Genomic DNA, 20,261 nt, shown 5'->3' with positions numbered 1-20,261 from the left:
CATTCAATGTTGTCGGAAAAAAGAGATTCATGTCCGATTTCCCATAACTACTTACTGAATTCATAGTCACCAGCTGAGGTGGCAACAGGGGTGGCAAGGCTCTCATTTGGGGTGGCAACTGCCACCCCAGTAGATCCGCCCCTGCATGTCCATCCATCCATCCATTTTCTTGCACCCTTGACCCTTAGTGAGGTCAGGAGGGGTGCTGGTGCCTATCTCCAGCTATGTCACTATGTCTTAAAATCACAAACTTTCTCTATAAAAACTATACATCTGTTGGATTTGTAATGTAACATATAATGTTTGTAGTTTCGGGCGAGAGGCGGGGTCACCCTGGACAGGTGGTCAATCTGTCGCAGGGCAACACAGAGACTCACAGGACAAACAACCACACACATTCACACCTAGGGGCAATTTGGAGAGGCCAATTAACCTGACAGTCATGTTTTTGAACTGCGGGAAGAAACTGGAGGACCCGGAGAAAACCCACGCATGCACAGGGAGAACATGCAAACTCCATGCACAAAGACTGGGGCCGGGAATCGAACCCAGAACCTTCTTGCTGCAAGGCAACAGCTCTACCAACTGCGCCACTGTGCAGCCCTGCCCCTGCATGTCAATATAGTTATTATATGCAAACTAATGCCTTGTTAATTTAATGAAAGCCACATCATTGCATTTGCACCTCAAGGAGGACCTACAGCACCTTCTAACTACCTATTACTACAAATCCACTAATTAAGCTGCTGTCATAGTCATCGTCCTACCACTTCCTGTCTTCTTCATCTTTTCCTCCAGGAGTAACATCTCCCCATTGTCTTGTGTTCTTGAGATCATATTTCAACATTTGTCTGATTTTGTTGCAATTCCTAAACAAAAAGGGAAAAATAAACCTATTTTCTAACAGGCCCTGATACTTCTTCTCAGTTTCTGCTCTCTAAGTTGTGATATAAGCAGTGTGATTATTTCAGTCACATAAGACATTTAAATACATACAGTATGAGGGAGATGAAAAATAATAAAGCCAGTGTTTTTGTTTTTTTTTGGGGGGGGGGTTTAAACGTTTTATTTCCCATGTCTCTTTTTATTGTCTGTGTAAAGGGTAAAATTCAGTCAATAAGAAAAAGCCAGTGTAGATGTACAGTGTATATATCTACACATGTGCAGTTCATGTGATGGTTAAAACAAAACTAAATAAAACGGATAATCTTATTATTTCATTCGATTATTTCTCCAGTGTCTGAAAAGTACAAATACAGCTTCAGTTTTACAGTTTTGCTACAATTTGGGTTCGTTACACAGAGACGCCACTGGAGGGCGCACAGTGTCCAGAGGTATTAATCAACAGCAGGCAGACGCGCATAAGAATAAATCCTGCCAACGGCTGGTCCCAATATGCAGTGGCGCAACTACACATTATTCAGGTGGATGCAAAAACATAGATCGGCGCCCCCCCCCTCCCCCGACCGAGGGAAGGAACGTCAGGGTGAAGGAGCGACGTTCACTCAGCCCAAAGTGAACGTCAAAGAGCTATTTTACTTCGATTACTTGTACATGCGATTCAGTTAATGCGTTTATTAGTATTGGTATTCGGTATTTACCCAAAGCTCCAGTTAGGAGCTTTGGGTAAATACCAAATTGTATGAGGAGACTAATGACTGCCACTGGAGATTCAAGACATGCATAAAAGAGTCAAGGTAACTCCAGGTATGTTTTTGATGAGGAAATGACATACCATGGTGTTAAGTTTAAAGTCAATTTTTAATAATACCCCTTTTTATAGAAATGTAATTGAAAAAAGTGATCCTCTGCAGGGTTTCCCCCAGAAAACTTGCTAAGCCTGGTGGTCAGGGCGCCGAGGCGGTCCACCGTGTTTTTGTATTAAAAGATGTTAAGTAGACAATAAAATCACGATGGGAAAACATCGTCAGTGAACTGCTATATAAACCCACAACTAGCCTTAAGAACAACTAATCAAAAAATACAATTAAAATAAATATCAATTATGTCCACTTCTGTTAAATCCAAATTAAGTCAACAGCTCCATCAGGGTCCCCAGAGCTTCAGGGGCCCCATAAATCCTAATATTTTACATAGACCACAGATATATAAATGTAGCATTTGTTTATTGAGATTATCATTGCTGCTAAATTTGACATAAAGGTTTCAGTATATATAAATTAAAAGCCTTTAAATTATTTAACATTTATATGTAAGATTTTAAGGAGCTGGCAAGTTTACTTTGTAGAAGTTCAAAGAACAATATTCATAGTCAGATTGGTTTGTTACCACAGTTACAATCTGATGCTGTGAGTTTAATCTTTGAGTTTCAGCTCCGTTTGTTCACAAATACAAATTAGTAAACTGTAGTTATAATTTATTGCTTTTTAGGTTTTCCAGTTAAACTACTCCCCCTGTCCTAGATTTCACTAAATCTAACACAGAAGCTGTTAGAGGTGCTGATGTTTTTAGCAACAAAAGGGGCCCCTAAGTCATATTCTGCTCCAGGCCTCATGCAGCCTTGGACCGGCCCTGCATGATGTGGTAATCCGCTGCACTGCGCAGAGATGCGCAGCAAATGGGAGATTTAATTCAATGCTGATAATGTAACTTCAGTAGCTCTTTCATTTCGTGTTTGTTGAGTTTTTAACAAGGGGACACAGAAACTATTTTGGTTGGTCGAGTTTCTGGACGACTTTTTCAGATCTCCGGTGGCCGCACCACGCATTAACTGTCTGACTATATGTGGACAAAACATTTGATATGGTTTGGTGCTTAGTGTAACCGGAAAAATAATGCTAGTAATAATAATAAAATAATATAAAATCAGCGTGATGCGTGACTGCGAGGAGAGCGAAAGCTCCTCACCGGGTTAAACCTGCACAATGAGTGATTAGCGCTGGGTCGTTAACCACTAACGCACCGACCAACCGGGAACACAGACCTAAACTTTACAGGGAAGACAGGGCCAAACGCTGGACAGCGTGTTGAGATGCAAACGCCGCATAATGTTTTGTTCACAAATATACATCATTCTCACCTCAAAGCTCCTCTGAAAGCGCGACTACAAGTTATTCCTGCGGTTCACGTAGAGCTGCGCAACCAGCGCTAACGCGGTGGGTTTGAACTCTTACCTTAATCAATAACTCCTCATAACTAATCATAATTCCTCACAGGGAGTTGATGTAAATATCCATAGCGGTCAGCCTGTGTCCAGTTTGAGTGAAAGGAGGAGCGTGGGATCCGCGTTGAGGTTAACTTTAGACATCCAGCTGCTGCAGCGCGAGGCAACGCGCAGAGGCCAGCGGTGTGATTGGTCCAGCTTTAAATGCACAAACGTCTATAAACATATCTTTTAGGAATAAATCTGCTCTGATAGTGAAACGCTCGGAGCAACAGAAACACTTGCAATCCGGATTTAAAAAAGGCGTTTTTTAAATTTTATTTTATTTTTCTAAAAAAAAAATTAACAAGAAAGGCTTAGCCTGGCAGTGGCGCTAGTAAAGCATGGCGGGCCGCCAGGCCTGTAATACACTGGGGAAACCCTGCTCTGTGAACATTTGATATGTATCATTCTTTAATTATCAGATCAGAGTACACTGAAGTACAAAAAAAAAACTACAAACTTAAACACGTGTAGGAAAATAAGTCAGGATCTGACATCTAATATACACTTTTTTGTAATTAAAAATGTTTAAGCTCTGAAACAGAAAAGTATTACAACACCTAACATAAATTCATATTCAGTTTGGAAAACACCAGAACAGGAAAACTCACTTGAGTTTTTCATTCTGCTTTTCTCTTTGTCTTTTTTCTGCTGCAGCATCTCTTGAAACAGAAGCTGCAGCTCTTGAAGAGGATGAAGATGAGGAGCAGATCTATAATAAGGAGAAAGGCTAGGACGTCCAGGCTGAGGTACTGGTACCAGGTGAGTTCGTGGGCCTGGACCCTCAGGTGTTTGGCTCCTTTGTTCCTCATGGTGAACTCGATCCAGAAGACGGCCTCATCCCGAGGACTCATGGGTCTGTCATGGTGGATTTTGGACAGTCGCATCGCATTTTCTTTGTAGCTGTTAATGAATGACGAGAAAAAAAAATGAAAGAGCTTGGGATATTTTACTAAGTTTAATGAATGGTTGCTTCCAAGTTTGCATTTGTGTAAATGATGCCTGGTTTTTGTGGTTTATTTTATCTTCAGTTTTTTCATTAATAAATTTTTCTTCTTTATCAAAAATATCAGATTAGTGAAAATCTTGCCTCAAAATAATACATGTTTATCTGAATTATCTGCCTGATGGAGGTGGACTGATTGATCAAAAATATCGATAAGATCAATAGCAAGTCAGTATTGATCTTATCGATCTTATCAAGAGGGAAATTTTGGTTTCCCTCTTGAAATTGTATTTTATTTTATATATTAGTGTCTCACATCTACCTCAAAAAAGATTTTCTTCACTAATTTGTTTTTCTATTGTCTGTTCATCATGTTAATATATTAAAAGTATTTTATCGACACGAAGATGTCTACAAAACATTTGTTACAATTTTGTCCAAATTCTGTCCTACATTTCAACAAACCAATTCAAAAGGGAAAAGCAGAAGTTTAATAATGTATCAAACCTAAATCCTGAAAAGCATTTATTGGTGATGGCGCCCCTTTACTTGATTATTTACTTGATTTTGGATTGTAAACTTTGGCCTTCTGATTTAGGAGGTAGAGATGTGTGACATCTCTACCTCCTGAATCAGAAGGCCAAAGTGTTGAATTTTGATGGTGCTCTATATCATGACTCCATGGTCGTTCTACCCAATAAGGATAAATAAAGCCTGTTTTGTTACCATAAATATGATAGTTGCCACATAAGAAAAGAAAATGACTTACGATTTGTTGTTGATGACCATGTTCAGGGCATCTCTGAGGCTCTCGGTTGTCATAAAGTTAAATTTAACACTAGCTGCAGCTCCTTTGGCCTCCATGTGTACCATGTTGTCTGGCTGGTCAGCAAACATGGGGATTCCCACCATGGGAACGCCGTGGTAGATGGCCTCATAGATCCCGTTTGCTCCACCATGAGTGATGAAAACTTTGGTTTTAGGATGACCTGAAAACAACGTTATCAAACATTCATTATTAATGATCTTGGAAACGCTGCTGTATCAAATCAAACACAAACCAAGTTAGGGTTATATAAAACAGATTTTTATAAATAACAGAGTAACTACACACATTTACATTTTTTCTGATGTACTTCTATTCATCAAAATAATGAATATTCAATAATAGGCCTGTCACGATAAGTTTTGTTGAGCGATTGTCTAAAAAATTATTGCGATAAACAATAATATTGTTTCAAGAGCTTTTGACACTGATTTAATGGAAATGACTAATAATGCATGCTATTTCCTGTCGTAGATAGATACATTTATTTTCAAAAGAACACATAACACCGGAACTGATAAACTAAAGAAAACAGCCAAAAGTAAAAAGGACTCTCAGTCTCCATTAACAAAAAACGTACTTGAATAAAAACTAAACAACATAAAGCCAAAGTGAAAATAAATACTGCATTCAACCAAAAGAGTGCAGATTATGAAGTCTGTATACTATATTGCGCTTCAGTAATCACTAGATTTAAACAAAGATGAGCACATCAGACTACCTAATGCAATAGTTCCCGACCGTTATACCTAGGATTTCTGTCGGCTAATGTGTCTCTCAGGTTTTGAAAATGGGCCGACAGTCGGCCGACAACTCGTGTAGTGTGCGCTGGACATTACACTAAGGAAATGAGGAAAGGAGGGTCAGTGGAGAGCTTTTTTCAGCCTTTTTTCATTCAGTGTCATCAACAGAAAGAAAAAAGGCAGGAAGAGACGATAAAGACGATAATTAAAATGAGGTCGATAGGTTTAATTTATCGTGCGATTAATTGATTTATTGTTTATTGTGACAGGCCTATTCAATAATTCATAATAGTATGGAAAAATGTTTTCAGTTGGATCATTTGGAAATTAATCAAGTTAGCAGTGTCACAACTGGACTTGCAGTGTGGTTTGTCTCATTTATTTTTATTTTAGCAGAAATTATTGTACAGTGTTATGGATGCTATTGTTTACCCACCCAGCAGGTCGTTCTGTGGGATCCAGTCATATAATCTGGTGTTTGAACCCAGAGTCTGGGGTTTCTGGCCACTGTATCGCCACAGGACCTAAAAAAGATCAAAACAGGTTTCTTTGTAGTGGGTTGAGCAACGGCTATAGGAAAAGTTTTTTTAAACTATCACAAATTTTGGTCAGAATTGCAAAGTATTCTTAGCTCTTTTATTTCTTAGCTCTTTTATTTCTTTTATATTGTGTACATGCAACTTTTTATCAGTAGAGGGTACAGTTTGCAGGTCTGCCAGGAATAATGTAGTTTCTGCCTCTGAGCATACATTAACATTAACTGCCAAAATGTCCATAACTTGTTCATAACTGCCAAAATGTTAATCATGTGAGAAGACGTAATGCTTTTGTCTGTTTGGTTATTTTAATTTAAGATACCATTTTCTTTTATGAATAACATTTTTAATTATGTTGATACAATATTTTTCTGTTTTTTTAAAAGGTGATTTTTATCTCCATTTTAATTTTTGCAGGTTTCATTTCCTGTCTTTGAGTACTCAAGACACTGTATTTGTTGGAAATGCATCTCAGAGTACCACATTGACCCATGGTCGGGTCAACATGGTAGCTGCCATCTCCCCTCTGTGATTCACTGTGTACTGGCTACACATTGCTCTGCAGCCTTTGTGCCACTTGCTGCTGACCCAGACTTCCCTTCCCTGACTTTTGATGTCAGCAAATGTCTGGGATAACTTACATCAGAGCTTTTAGAAGTGGGGCATGCTGCCTCTGGGGGGCGCCAGAGCTCTTCAGCCGGAGCCGTTTGAGGGGAAACAATAAACCAGAACAAGTAACTGCAATCATTTAGCCAACTTCACTAAGCCTATGCTTTGAAGAGACAAAATGTATAGATCTTTAGGACCTAAAGCTGCAATCAGAAAGGAGAAAGAGTCTGGGCTAAGAAAAATAAAAGGAATTATGAACTTGATTGTTTAGGTTTGGGTTGGATCTGAAGATGCTCCACTGACAGTGTGGTCTGCCAAACGCTGGGAACTTTTTGACAGGACGCTAAATGAAGTGCAGTCACAGCAGAAAGCAGGTCATACTTTTAACCCTGTAAATGACAAGGCAGCTGAAGCATCATGTGATGCTACGCATAGCTAAAGCAGGTAAACCCCATGACATCAGTGAAACGTATGAATGGAACATCAACTCTCCATCACTTTGAAAACCCCTGACTTCAGAGTTGGCTAAATAAACTCTACAAGTCTTCAACACATGATCATTTATCTGGATTTTCTTGACCTTTTGTGGAAGCTGAGCGAGCGCTGAGGCGATCATGTTTGTTTTCTCTGTGGATACGTTCTTGACTATCGATCCTAACGAGAAGACCTCGATACCAGCATCTCCAGAGCTCTGGACAAACTTTTCCATTTCCTGCAAAATAGTAATATTTTCCGTCACTGAGCCAGTAAGTTGGTTTTAAATTCTGAATAATGTTTGCTGATTATTTGAATTGATGTATTATAACCCCACCTTTGGTAAAGGTTTAGCTGGTTTGCAGTGGATCCCTCCAACAAATTTAAAGTTGGGGAGGAGTGGACGAGGAAAATCAAAATCCCAGAAGGTTCTCATCAACCAGATATCCACGTTACGCAGCATCTTACAGTAGGTAACGGGTGTTCCTATTATAGTGGACACATAACAATAAGTAACAAATTTTAAAGCTTTCATGATAATTTTTGAAAAAGTTGAATATTCAAAACTACTAATGGGACCCTTACCTTTGACTTCAGAGTAATATTTGTCAATATCTTTCAACATGAACTGGTTTATTACGACATCCTGCAGAGCGTAGAAGAGGACGTTGTACAGTCTCTCTGAGAAGTCCATCTTGTCTGTGTTTGCTCATAGCAGCGGGGACGAAGGACGGTGGTGCAGGAAGCTGACCACACATCCTCTCCCAGTGATGAGCCAAGGAAAACCTCAAAGAAACAACAAGAGGAATTCCCAGAATGTCTGCCGTCAGGTCGTAGCCAGGGTAGATCGGATCAGCAAATATCACATCGTAGTTTCCCTCCTTCAGCTTCTTCATGATGGGTTCTGATTTCACCACTCCATCCAAAAACTTTAAAGAAATGTTCATGTTGTTCTTTGTTAAATCTATAGCTTTCATGTAAATCTGAAAGGGGTTCATAAAATCCATCTCATAAATGGAGAAGTGAATCAGATCATCAAAACTCTTTTGTATGTCTTTTACTGAGACGTCGACGTCAAAAGGTTCGTACTGGAAGCGAGACGGTTCGCTGCTGTTCATGAACATTGACGCACTCGGGACCAGGACCGTCACCTGGTGTCCTCTGTCCACCAGTGTCTCCAGTACCGGCTTCATGTTGATCCAGTGGCTGGCCTCAGTGTACCACACCAAAATCTTCCCTCCATTTGAGCTTTTTGCAGCACAAAGCAGCAGCAGGACGCAGACGGAGAGACGCAGCTCCATGGTGGCTCTGTGTCTGTACATAGACCAGCTGTTGTGCTTTTATGAGCTGCACCTTAAAGATACTGATTAACTAAATGAACTCTGACTTATTTCTCTTTGTACCTAATGATGCAAGATAGCAGCCGTCCATTTACCTCTTTAATAGATTTCCTGGAAAGCTCTTAGTAAGGCAAAAGGTAACAACTGCAAAGATAACTTCATGTCTTAATGTAGATACACCCCGTGTCTTTGCTAACCCTTTGGCTGCCCCAAGCACAAATGCTTTGCAGTGCACCTTCACCCAAAAACGTATGCATTATACCACAAACTTATTTTGTGGTCTAATATTTAACAAATCACTTAACTGTAAAAGGATTGTCCTAGGCAAAATTTACTCTGGAATTTTTGAGAATCGAGGTAAAATTCCATAAGTGAGCTGTGTGTCAAATTTTTCAAGGACTTAAGTGAACTCCTACCTGTTATAGGCGTTGACTATAACTGGTTAATAATTGTGGGAGGTTTCAACAACCATGGTGACAACCCACAAGACAGAGGGGCAAAAAAGCTGGCTGATGCACTTCAAAACTTTGGTTTGACTCAACATGTTAAACAGGCAACACAAAATTGAGGAAAACTTTGGACCTGATTATCAGTAAGGGTGTAAATATTTCCAGTATCCTAATAATTTCTGTGGTATTTTAAAGTACAGTCTCTGTTTACTCATCTAGCAAAACAGATACAACAAAACGTTCTTTTTCAGACAACATAGCTCAAACTTCTAATGAAATCTACTCTCCCACCTCGTTTCTATGCTGTAACCCAGTGGATGAACTTCCATTTTAAAATTTCAGGCATCATTGATTTAATTGCTCCCTTTAAAGTGAAGATTGTGTCTGTTAGGAAAAGTCTTTGTGCAGTGAAACCCCTTCAGTGAGTTTGCTCTGATGGATTACTTGCTGGGAAAGCAAAAACATAACTATCAGACTAATAAAGTCAAACTATATTACCCTGTAATAAAAAATTGTCACCACAGACCATTGTGATTAACAGGAAGCCAGTTTTTTTTTTATGTTTTATTGACTTTAGCGGCTTTTATTTGAAAGTGGTTAGACAGGAAAGTGAGTAATGAGAGAGGGGGAAGACGAGTGCAAAGGTCATCAGTCCGCGAATGGAACCTGTGGCGGCCGCGTCGAGGACTAAGGCCTCCATGTTTGGGTTGTGCTTTACCCCTGCATTACCAAAAACTTTTACATCTCCAGTTTTACTCCCAAGTCCACCTCTGATCGGCTGTTCAGTCCAACGTGACATCTCTCTATAATCTAACATTAAAACATGAAAACAAAATAATGACCACAAACAAATTGTGGAGAGTTTACACAATATTTTTACGACTGATTGGAATTATGTGATTAATTTTTCTGAGCTAGAAAAGCAATGAAAATGAGCATAAAAATGTTGGTCTGATTAATAGAAGTGTATCAAATGTCAATAAATGTAGCCGTTTTTACAGCTTTGTTGAAGCTTTGCCTTGTGGTACACTACAGAACAAAAGCAAAGCACACTAAAAACGTTGGTTCAGTTTACAAAGAATAGTAATACCATTGTGTACATGAATTAATAAAGAAAAGTAGCATTTAATACATGATTTAGTATGACAGAGTGAAAATGTGATTGGGAAAATGGTTCAAGTTTTAAGCGCTGGCTCTTAAGAGAAGAAAGTCCATAAATCAGTTTTCTGTCAGAGGCATTCTAGCTTTTTCACACTGGTGCCATGTTGAAGCACGGTAGTGGCAGTGTCATAGTTTGGTAATTTCTTTGTTTAGCAGGACCTGGAAAGTTGCTCAGAATTTGAGAAATGGAATAAGGAGCAAAATACAAAAACTACTAAAAAATAATGAGTTCAACACTAATTTCTCTTCAGTCCTGATTTTTTTGCTTTGTTTAAATTTATACGTTTTAAAACCACAAAACAGATTCTTATTCTGTGTGAAAAGCACCTGAACAGTAGATCTCACTTCCGTCTGTTACTCTGCTTTTCTCTTTGTCTTTTTTCTGCTGCAGCATCTCTTGAAACAGAAGCTGCAGCTCTTGAAGAGGATGAAGATGAGGAGCAGATCTATAATAAGGAAGAAGGCCAGGACGTCCAGGCTGTGGTACTGGTACCAGGTGAGTTCGTGGGCCTGAACCCTCAGGTGTTTGGCTCCTTTGTTTCTCATGGTGAACTCGATCCAGAAGACGGCCTCGTCCCGAGGACTCATGGGTCTGTCATGGTGGATTTTGGACAGTCTCATCACATTTTCTTTGTATCTGTGGATGAGGAGGGAAAATAAATAACTTAGCTGTTTACCACTTTATGGTACTTTATGGTTTACCATGGGGTTTTTCTTTCCAAGATTTTTATTTGGATTCTTTTTTCAAAGGTCTCAAGTTAGAGAACATCTTGTCCAGACCCTTATTGTGATGGATCTAACTCAGATGTGGGCAATCCTGGTCCTGAAGGGCCAGTGTCCTGCAACTCTTAGATGTCTCCCTGGTCCAACACACTTGAGTCCAACAGCTGAATCAGATCCTCAGTTCAGCCAAGTTCTCCAGAGTCCTGCTAACGACCTCATTATTTGACTCAGGTGTGTTGAAGTAAAGATACATCTAAAAGTTGCAGGAGACCGGCCCTTAAGGCCTGGAGTTGCCCACCCGTGGTCTAACTGCTTTCCACCATAACTCATAATGTTTGAGTGCGTTTGCCCACTCAGACTCAAAAAATATTGAATATGTTGCTTTTGCAAATAAGAAAGGTATCTCTACAAAATGATTTAAATTGGATTCTCCTACTATTAATTTATTCAACGTAATACACAACATATATGTCATTGAAAAGTTGCCCTTCAAAATCTGGACTAAACGGACTGAGTACATGAAACTCTTTTGGTCGAATTTCCTTTAAAAATTGAGTTCAGGATTCAAAACTTTGTATTGACTTATGATATACTTCCTCTTACTGTTGTGTGTTGATGTACGTTTGATTTGATATACTGAAAATGTATATAAAAAATTGTAATTGACACTTAAAAAACAAAACTACTTACGATTTGTCGTTGATCACCGTGTTTACAGCGTCTCTCAGGCTCTCATTTGTCATAAAGTTAAATTTAACACTAACTGCAGCTCCTTTGGCCTCCATGTGCACCATGTTGTCTGGCTGGTCCCCAAACATGGGGATTCCCACCATGGGAACGCCGTGGTAGATGGCCTCATAGATCCCGTTTGTCCCTCCATGAGTGATGAAAGCTTTGGTTTTAGCATGACCTGGTACAAACCAAGATAATCAAACATTCATAAGTAATTTTCATCAAAATTATGGTGGATCAAGTCAAACTAAGTGATAGCTAGGCTTATATAATTTTTTTTAAATAACTGCTTAACTACATTTATTTACATTTCTTGTTAGCTACATGCATCAAAGTAATGAGTCTTATCCATCAAACTATGCAGATATTCATTTGTGTTAAATTCTCAGTTGAACAATTTGAACAAGAATAAAGTCAGAGGTGTCACAATGGTCAATGCAGTGCGGTGTTTCTGTACATCTCATGTAGCATTTATTTTAACATAAATGATGGTAAAATGTGATGGATGCTATTATTAACCCACCCAGCAGGTCGTTTTGTGGTATCCAGTCGTATATTCTGGTGTTGGAACCCAGAGTCTGGGGTTTCTGTCCACTGTATCTCCACAGCACCTAAAAATGGTCAAAAAATTGTTGTTCAGTCGTGTGATTTGACGTGTTGTTCATGTTTTTAAAACAGAACGAGTGAGTCATTACAAATCTTAATGTTTCGAGTAGCATACATGGTTGAAAGTTGGTTAGATAAACTCTACAAGGCTTTAAACACAATCTTTTTTCTGGATTTTCTTGACCTTTTGTGGAAGCTGAGCGAGCGCTGCGGCGATCATATTCGCCTTTTCTGTGGATACATTCTTGACCATCGATCCTAAAGAGAAGACAACAATCCCAGCATCTCCAGAGCTCTGGACAAACTTTTCAATTTCCTGCAAAAAAAGTAATATTTTCAGTCATTGAACCATTTAGTTGCTTTTAAATTCTGTATTCTGTTGGCTGGTTATTTGTTTAGTTCAGGTCTTTAAGCAACTTTTGAAATGGTGGATTATAACCACACCTCTGGTAAAGGTTTAGCTGGTTTGCAGTGGATCCCTCCAACAAATTTAAAGTTGGGGAGGAGTGGACGAGGAAAATCAAAATCCCAGTAGGTTCTCAGCAGCCAGATATCCGCCTTTCCCACCAACTCACAGGCACTAGTGGGTGTTCCTGTTACAGTAACAAAAAGCAAAATATTTGAAAGTTTTCATGTTAATTTTGGAAACTTTGAAGACTAACTTTGACCTTTTATTGCTTACCTTTGATTTCAGAGTAATATTCGTCAATCGGTTTCCACATGAACTGCCTTATTAAAAAATCCTGCGAAGTGTAGAAGAGGACATTGGAGAGTCTCTCTGAGAAGTCCATCTTGTCTGTGAGTTTGCTCATAACAGCGGGGACAAAGGAAGGAGGAGCAGGTAGCTGACCACACATCCTTTCAAGATTATGAGCAATGGAGAAGCGCAAAGAAAGAACAAGAGGAAGGCCCAAAATATCTGCAATCAGGTCATAGCCAGGGTAGATCGGATCAGCAAATAGCAGGTCGTAGTTTCCCTCCTTCAGCTTCTTCATGATGGGTTTTGATTTCACAACGCCGTCCAAAAACTTTACAGAAATTTTCATGTTATTCTTCATTAAATCAAAAAACTTTACAGAAATCTCGTAGGGGTTCATGAAATCCATCTCATACAAGGAGAAGTGAAGAACATCTTGAAAAAGCCTTTCTAAATCTTTTACTGAGATGTCGACGTCAAAAGGTTCGTACTGGAAGCGAGACGGTTCGCTGCTGTTCATGAACATTGACGCACTTGGGATCAGGACTGTCACCTGGTGTCCTCTGTCCACCAGTGTCTCCAGTACCGGCTTCATGTTGATCCAGTGGCTGGCCTCAGTGTACCACACCAAAATCTTCCCTCCATTTGAGCTTTTTACAGCACAAAGTAGCAGCAGGACGCAGACGGAGAGACGCAGCTCCATGGTGGCTCTTGTGTCTGTAGATAAACCAGTCTTTTTATGAGCTACACCTTAAAGATACTGATTCAACGAACTCAAACTCGCTGCTCTTTATACTGGGTAATGCCAGATAGCAGGCTGAGCCCTGGAGAGCTGTTAGTAAGAGAAAAAGTAACAGCTGCAGTGGTAACTGTAGACACACCTCTAATTCCAGGAAAAGAGGTGTGTTTTTTGCTGACGTTTAGTGAGGAGAAAGTTCAATCTTTGCATTACGTCAGCTTTGGATGATTGCCAAACCTTAAGGTGTGGTGGTGGAAACTAGAGTAAATCTTATTTGTCTACCTTGTTTCTCTTTGAGACTTGAGTCTTTCTAGATAATACTTTATAACAATACAATGCACATGAAAACTACAAATTTCACCTTTCAACTGGAAAAACAAAATGTCCTTGTTGGGCCTTTTAGATCTAGTTGTAATACACTCTGTTTCCATGCAGGTGGCGTCCTGTAACTTATGTAGTTTGAATGTTTTTTACAACTACCACACTTTTCATGCACAGGAAGAGTTTTGTCAGAATGCCTGTCATTATTTGTCAAAGTTTTCTCTGTACTAATTTTGATTATTTATAAAGTAAAAATCTTTTAGATTTTCTCATGATGGCTTTAAATATTGATTAGTGATATCATAAACTTTAAATGTGGTTGTTTTTGTTCAGCTGAATCATCACGTTTGAAACTTCAAAAGGGAAGATGGTTTCAGTTTCGCACTCGTCTCCTCAAGGCCGTTCTCACAACCAACTAGGGAAAAAAGAGGGCGAGTGTGTTTTAGAATGCAGGTTTTATTAACCTGGTGTCACATTCATGCGGTGAAACTCTTCCTGTTGAAACTGAAATTGTGTTAATGCAGAGAATTGAGGGATTAAAAGCTCTCTCACCGGTTTTCTATAGTCAGTCCTGCTATTCACACCCGTTTAATCCGCTTTAATCAAACTCCAGTTCATTTGCCAAGAAAGTCTCTTATTTGGACCAAAAAAGAAAAATTAGTTCACTTGAAATGAACTCTGGCTCAGTTCCAATACATATGTGGACACAAGTGGACCAGAGACCGCTCTAAAAGCAGGAAGTGCACTACAGCAGAAGGCATTCTGGGTAGAAACAACCAAACCAAATCACTAGAGGGAGAAATGGCTTGTGGTCTTCTACCAACAATAAAAGCAAAATCCTACAACCACTAAACTGTCACATCATTCCACATTTGTTTACCTCTTGTGAAGAAGGAAGTGGCACTCTGAGTCTTCTTCTGAGGTTCTCATGTCATTTCCTTTAGTATTTCTTGGATGCAGCGCCACCACAGGCGAGGGCAGGGAACAGGTTTTATTTTTAAATGTTTGTTTTGTTTAACACAGTGCAGTGTGAAAGTTAACTGCACCAGCTGGAAATGCAACAAATGTTGCAGTTTTGGTTCCCAATCAAACCAAATCTACCGGACTGTCGAGTGTGAAAACACCCAAAATCTAACCCTGTTTGCTATCAAGAGGTATTCTAGGTTGAGGGCAGTTGCATCACAGTGAAACATGGTGGTTACAGTATCATACTTGAGTTGGTCAGAATTTACTGAGAATAACACAAAAGTACCAAAAAATTAATGAGAATATTTATTTTTATGTCCTCAATCCTGATGTTTTAATATTTAATATGTGTAAATTCCAAAGCTGCAATTCCATGAACACCTCAAAATACTTTGTTAGAAAAGCACCTGAACAGTAAATCTCACTTCAGTTTTTTCATTCAACTTTTCTTTTTGGCTGTTTTCTCCCACAGCATCTCTTGAAACAGAAGCTGCAGCTCTTGAAGAGGATGAAGATGAGGAGCAGATCTATAATAAGGAGGAAGGCCAGGACGTCCAGGCTGTGGTACTGGTACCAGGTGAGTTCGTGGGCCTGAACCCTCAGGTGTTTGGCTCCTTTGTTTCTCATGGTGAACTCGATCCAGAAGACGGCCTCGTCCCGAGGACTCATGGGTCTGTCATGGTGGATTCTGGACAGTTGCATCGCATTTTCTTTGTAGCTGTGGATGAGGAGGGAAAATAAATAACTTAGCCGTGTACTTTATTATTTACCTTAGGTTTTTCTTTCCACAAATTTTTTTTGTATCATTTTTTAAAGGTCTCAAGTCAATGAACATCTTGTCCCAAAACTGAAAGAAAAAAATTCATGTTTTGTTACCATAAATATCATAGGTATAAGGAAAGAACTTACGATTTGTCGTTGATCACCTTGTTTACGGCTTCTCTGAGGCTCTCAGTTGTCATAAAGTTAAATTTAACACTAGCTGCAGCTCCTTTGGCCTCCATGTGCACCATGTTGTCTGGCTGGTCAGCAAACATGGGGATTCCCACCATGGGAACGGCGTGGTAGATGGCCTCATAGATCCCGTTTGTCCCTCCGTGAGTGATGAAAGCTTTGGTTTTAGGATGACCTGGTACAAACCAAGATAATCAAACATTATCAGTTAATTTTTATGAAAATTATGGTAGATGAAATCAAACTAAGCCAGTTAGGGTTACATGAAGTAGTTTTTTTAATGCATAAGTACACATATTTAAATTTCTTCTGAGATACTTCTATGGATCAAAATAATGGATTTTTATAAAAAATAAATTTTGAAAAAAGTTAGCAATGTTAACAAATGTTGCAATGGGGCATTTCTGTGTATCTCATTGATCATTATTTATTTTAACTCTAATTATGTAAAAATGTGATGGACTCTCTTATTGACCCACCCAGCAGGTCGTTTTGTGGGATCCAGTCGTATATTCTGGTGTTGGAACCCAGAGTCTGGGGTTTCTGTCCACTGTATCTCCACAGCACCTAAAAATAGTCAGAATCGTGTAAAATGATTTTAAAACAAAGCTTTAGTCTTACATTTAGTAAGTCATACAAATCCTGTTTTTTGGGATAATCTTCATGTTCAAAAGTTTACTTTGTAGGAAATACAGATTGAACTGTGGCAACACACCCAGATCATTGGGAACCTTTGCCCTGCACCTCCTGTGAAAGCTTAATGGATCAGCTGCACCTTTAAAATGCTCTTTATTCATTGGGCGAATTTGGACTGACTGTACAGGTAACCCTTTGTTACTTCCATCATTGCTTTTTGAAGATCATTTAGACTTTGAACCATTATGTTAAAGCTTGAACAACCTGTTAGATTATCAGACATTTCTGCAGTTTGAAACCAGCATTAGTTGCAGGTTGGGTGGTGCTTCTCCCCCGTGTTTTGTTTGGTTTGATTTGTGGTAGTTTAGAAATATTGAATGTTTTATTTTCAGTAGGTATATTTTACCCAGCTTACCTAATCTTTGTTTGGTTTTGATTGTTTATTGGTTTGAGCTGTACCTCCTGTTATCAATGTTTCTTGTAAGAAACATTTTAAATCCTTTTTTACCACCTTGACACTTTGTGTTACCTCCCCTGACCCTGAGCAGTGTTTGATTGCCACATGGATTTTCTTGACCTTTTGTGGAAGCTGAGCGAGCGCTGCAGCGATCATATTCGCCTTTTCTGTGGATACGTTCTTGATCATCGATCCTAAAGAGAAGACAACAATCCCAGCATCTCCAGAGCTCTGGACAAACTTTTCCATTTCCTGCAAAAAAAGTAATATTTTCAGTCATTGAACCATTTAATTGGTTTTAAATTCCATATTCTGTTGGCTGGTTATTTGTATAGTTCAGGTCTTTAAGTAACTTTTGAATTGATGAATTATAACCCCACCTTTGGTAAAGGTTTAGCTGGTTTGCAATGGATCCCTCCAACAAATTTAAAGTTGGGGAGGAGTGGACGAGGAAAATCAAAATCCCAGTAAGTTCTCATCAACCAGATATCCGCATTACCCATCAACTCACAGGCACTGGTGGGTGTTCCTGATACAGCGGACACAACAAAAAGCAAAGATTTTTTAAGTTTTCATATTCATTTTAAAAAGTGAACAGTCTGGAAAAATTTTGTGGTGGTGAAAATTTTTTTAAAGCTTTCATGATAATTTTTGAAAAAGTTGAATATTCAAAAGTACTAATGGGACCCTTACCTTTGACTTCAGAGTAATATTTGTCAATATCTTTCAACATGAACTGGTTTATTACAATGTCCTGCAGAGCATAGAAGAGGACGTTGTACAGTCTCTCTGAGAAGTCCATCTTGTCTGTGAGTTTGCTCATAGCAGCGGGGACGAAGGACGGTGGAGCAGGAAGTTGACCACACATCCTCTCAGCATTATGAGCCACGGTAAAGCGCAAAGAAAGGACGAGAGGGATGCCTAAAATATCGGCAGCCAGGTCACTTCCGGTGTAGATTGCGTCAGCAAATAGCAGGTCGTAGTTTCCCTCCTTCAGTTTCTTCATGATGGTTTCTGATTTCACAATTCCATCCAGGAATTTAAGAGAAAACTTCATGTTTTTCCTTATTAAATCTAAAAAATGTGTGTAAATCTCGTAGGGGCTCATAAAATCCATCTCATACATAGAGAAGTGGATAATGTCTTCAAAAATCTTTTCTAAATCTTTTACTGAGATGTCGACGTCAAAAGGTTCATACTGGAAGCAAGACGATTCGCTGCTGTTCATGAACAGCGATGTGCTCGGGACCAGGACCGTCACCTGGTGTCCTCTGTCCACCAGTGTTTCCAGTACGGGCTTCATGTTGAGCCAGTGGCTGGCCTCACTGTACCACACCAAAATCTTCCCTCCATTTGAGCTTCTGGTTGCACAAAGCAGGAGCAGGACGCAGACGGAGAGACGCAGCTCCATGGTGAATGTGTGCCTGTATAGATGAACCAGCTGTGGTCTTTTTAACAGCTGTACCTTAAAGATACTGATTAACTAAATGAACTCTGACTTTCTGCTCTTTGTACAGAATAATGCAAGATAATAGGTTCACCCATTGAAAACTGTTGTGAAATAAAGGCTAATGCAAAGCATAGTGAGTAGGTGAGTGTTTTCTATTTTTAACTTTGAATAATATTTGAAAATCATCCAGTGAAGGTCAGAGGCAAATTTTACTTGACTGATATTCAGTCTAGCTGAGACTTTCGAGGTAGCAAATGTTTCTTAATCCACATTTCTGTGAAGAAACTCCTGTCGCTCTTTGTTACCAAGCAGAGATCAGTGATTTTCACTCAACCAGCTCTTTATTGATCCATGCGAGAATACCTACCAGCGCTCAGTGTTTGTTCTAACTAGATGAAGAGTCGCTACCTTTTATATTGTCACCAGTCTAACAGTCTTCAGTTAGACTGTTGACAAAAATGTACCTTTGAACCCAGGAGGGAGTTCTGCCCTTATCTGTATGTGAAAGCTCCTGGTTCCTGATCCCTCTCTGAGGTCCAGGACAGTGAAATGCAATAAGCTCAAGCATAAATCTGTCTGTCTACAGCAGGAGAGTGAATACCTTTTATCAGGTTGTGAAAAAGTGTTAAAAAGAAACTATTTTCTGAAATTGACCAAGGAAGATTACCCGTCAAATTTTTCGCTTCCGCTTCCACTATCAACAGTAAATTATCTTATAGTGGTTGATTTTTCTTTTGGTCATGTGTCCTCATTAGTTTATGATTCTCAAAGCAAATGTTTGAACTTCCTCAGTTCCCTCTTTGGATGATGAGTAGCAGTAGTTTGAATTTATTGATGTAATAAAAGAATAAACGAGTTATGCACAAACTAAGTAAATTTAAAACAAAAGCAAACAAAACAGAAGAAGAATATGAAAAGCAGCATCTCTACTTATAGCTTTACTAAAACAAGTTTCTAACCTCATTGCTGAGGTTGAGTCCAGCCATCGTATAGAGAAAACACTTTTATTCATCGACTGGGAGCTCATTCTTTTGGCCACAATCCATATCTGAAGATCAGTTATTAGACTTGGAAACCACATGGACCAGTGAAATGAGAACGTAACTTTTTGGCTTAGTTGTTATCAAGAAACAAGATACTTGAACTACTTTGATTGGCAGAGTCCAACCTGAGCAAGGAACTCACCTTACTTGTGTCAGTTTATCGTGATTTTGTTTAGACAGTCGGTGGAGAGTTGGTTTGTGAATATTCAGGAGTTTTTGGGAATCAGTGTTTCTAGGAAAATGTCACTTCTGATTGTTTCAGCACCTAAAGTCTTAGAAATCCTCAAATGTGGGCACTTTGTCCCCTTCATGACCCATGCAGATTACTTTACTGAAACTGGGTCTAAAGAAACAATAAGACATTTGAATATTGATTTAATCCCTTTTGATGGAGTCTGTAGTGTTTCAGGGTGTTCAATGAATAATGTTTTCATCCTCAGTCCTGCCCTCCAGTCAGAAGTGTTTACTCTGTTTGACTGTTTCAGATTAGAGCCAGAGGAGGCAGAAACCCAAGATTCACCAGCAGAGAAGAGAGTTACTGAAAAAGATGAAACAATGATGAAGGAAACACACCGGTGGTTGTAATGTGAAGCTGTTTAACTCCTTTACTGTCACTCTTGGAAAGCTTTTATGAGGACACCGGTGATATCAAGGCAGTTCAGATCAAATCTTGGAATAAACCTTCCA

At 39.2% G+C, this 20,261-nt stretch overlaps 1 protein-coding gene and 1 pseudogene across 6 annotated transcripts; both read right to left on the bottom strand.

Annotated features, from left to right (window-relative positions):
• Nucleotides 1-3,435: 3,435 nt before the first annotated feature.
• On the bottom strand, nucleotides 3,436-9,564 carry LOC103461132 (UDP-glucuronosyltransferase 2C1-like; annotated as a pseudogene). The gene is made up of 6 exons (XR_014088966.1): nucleotides 7,886-9,564; nucleotides 7,638-7,786; nucleotides 7,407-7,538; nucleotides 6,118-6,205; nucleotides 4,882-5,101; nucleotides 3,436-4,069 (listed from the first exon to the last, which is right to left on the bottom strand). The product of XR_014088966.1 is annotated as a UDP-glucuronosyltransferase 2C1-like (transcript).
• A 59-nt stretch (nucleotides 9,565-9,623) lies between these two features.
• LOC103469915 (UDP-glucuronosyltransferase 2A2-like) lies at nucleotides 9,624-18,569 on the bottom strand. 5 transcript variants are annotated; one of them, XM_081610852.1, is made up of 7 exons: nucleotides 12,994-14,614; nucleotides 12,756-12,904; nucleotides 12,496-12,627; nucleotides 12,229-12,316; nucleotides 11,664-11,883; nucleotides 10,578-10,887; nucleotides 9,624-9,899 (listed from the first exon to the last, which is right to left on the bottom strand). In XM_081610852.1, exons 1-6 carry the CDS (start codon nucleotides 13,709-13,711, stop codon nucleotides 10,605-10,607), a joined length of 1,590 nt encoding a protein of 529 aa, XP_081466978.1. In that variant the 5' UTR covers nucleotides 13,712-14,614; the 3' UTR covers nucleotides 9,624-9,899; nucleotides 10,578-10,604. The 5 variants fall into 5 exon arrangements, with proteins under 5 accessions (XP_081466978.1, XP_081466979.1, XP_081466976.1 ...); XM_081610853.1 differs by lacking the exon at nucleotides 9,624-9,899 and adding an exon at nucleotides 17,782-18,507 and having other exon boundaries at nucleotides 10,195-10,887; nucleotides 12,994-13,642; XM_081610850.1 differs by lacking the exon at nucleotides 9,624-9,899 and adding an exon at nucleotides 14,949-15,006 and having other exon boundaries at nucleotides 10,195-10,887; nucleotides 12,994-13,725.
• Between the last annotated feature and the right edge of the window lie 1,692 nt (nucleotides 18,570-20,261).

This window comes from Poecilia reticulata, chromosome 9 (assembly GCF_904066995.2).
Source record: "Poecilia reticulata chromosome 9, P_reticulata-male-v2, whole genome shotgun sequence".
Classification (NCBI taxonomy): domain Eukaryota; kingdom Metazoa; phylum Chordata; class Actinopteri; order Cyprinodontiformes; family Poeciliidae; genus Poecilia; species Poecilia reticulata.
This window is presented reverse-complemented; position numbering and strand designations above follow the sequence as displayed.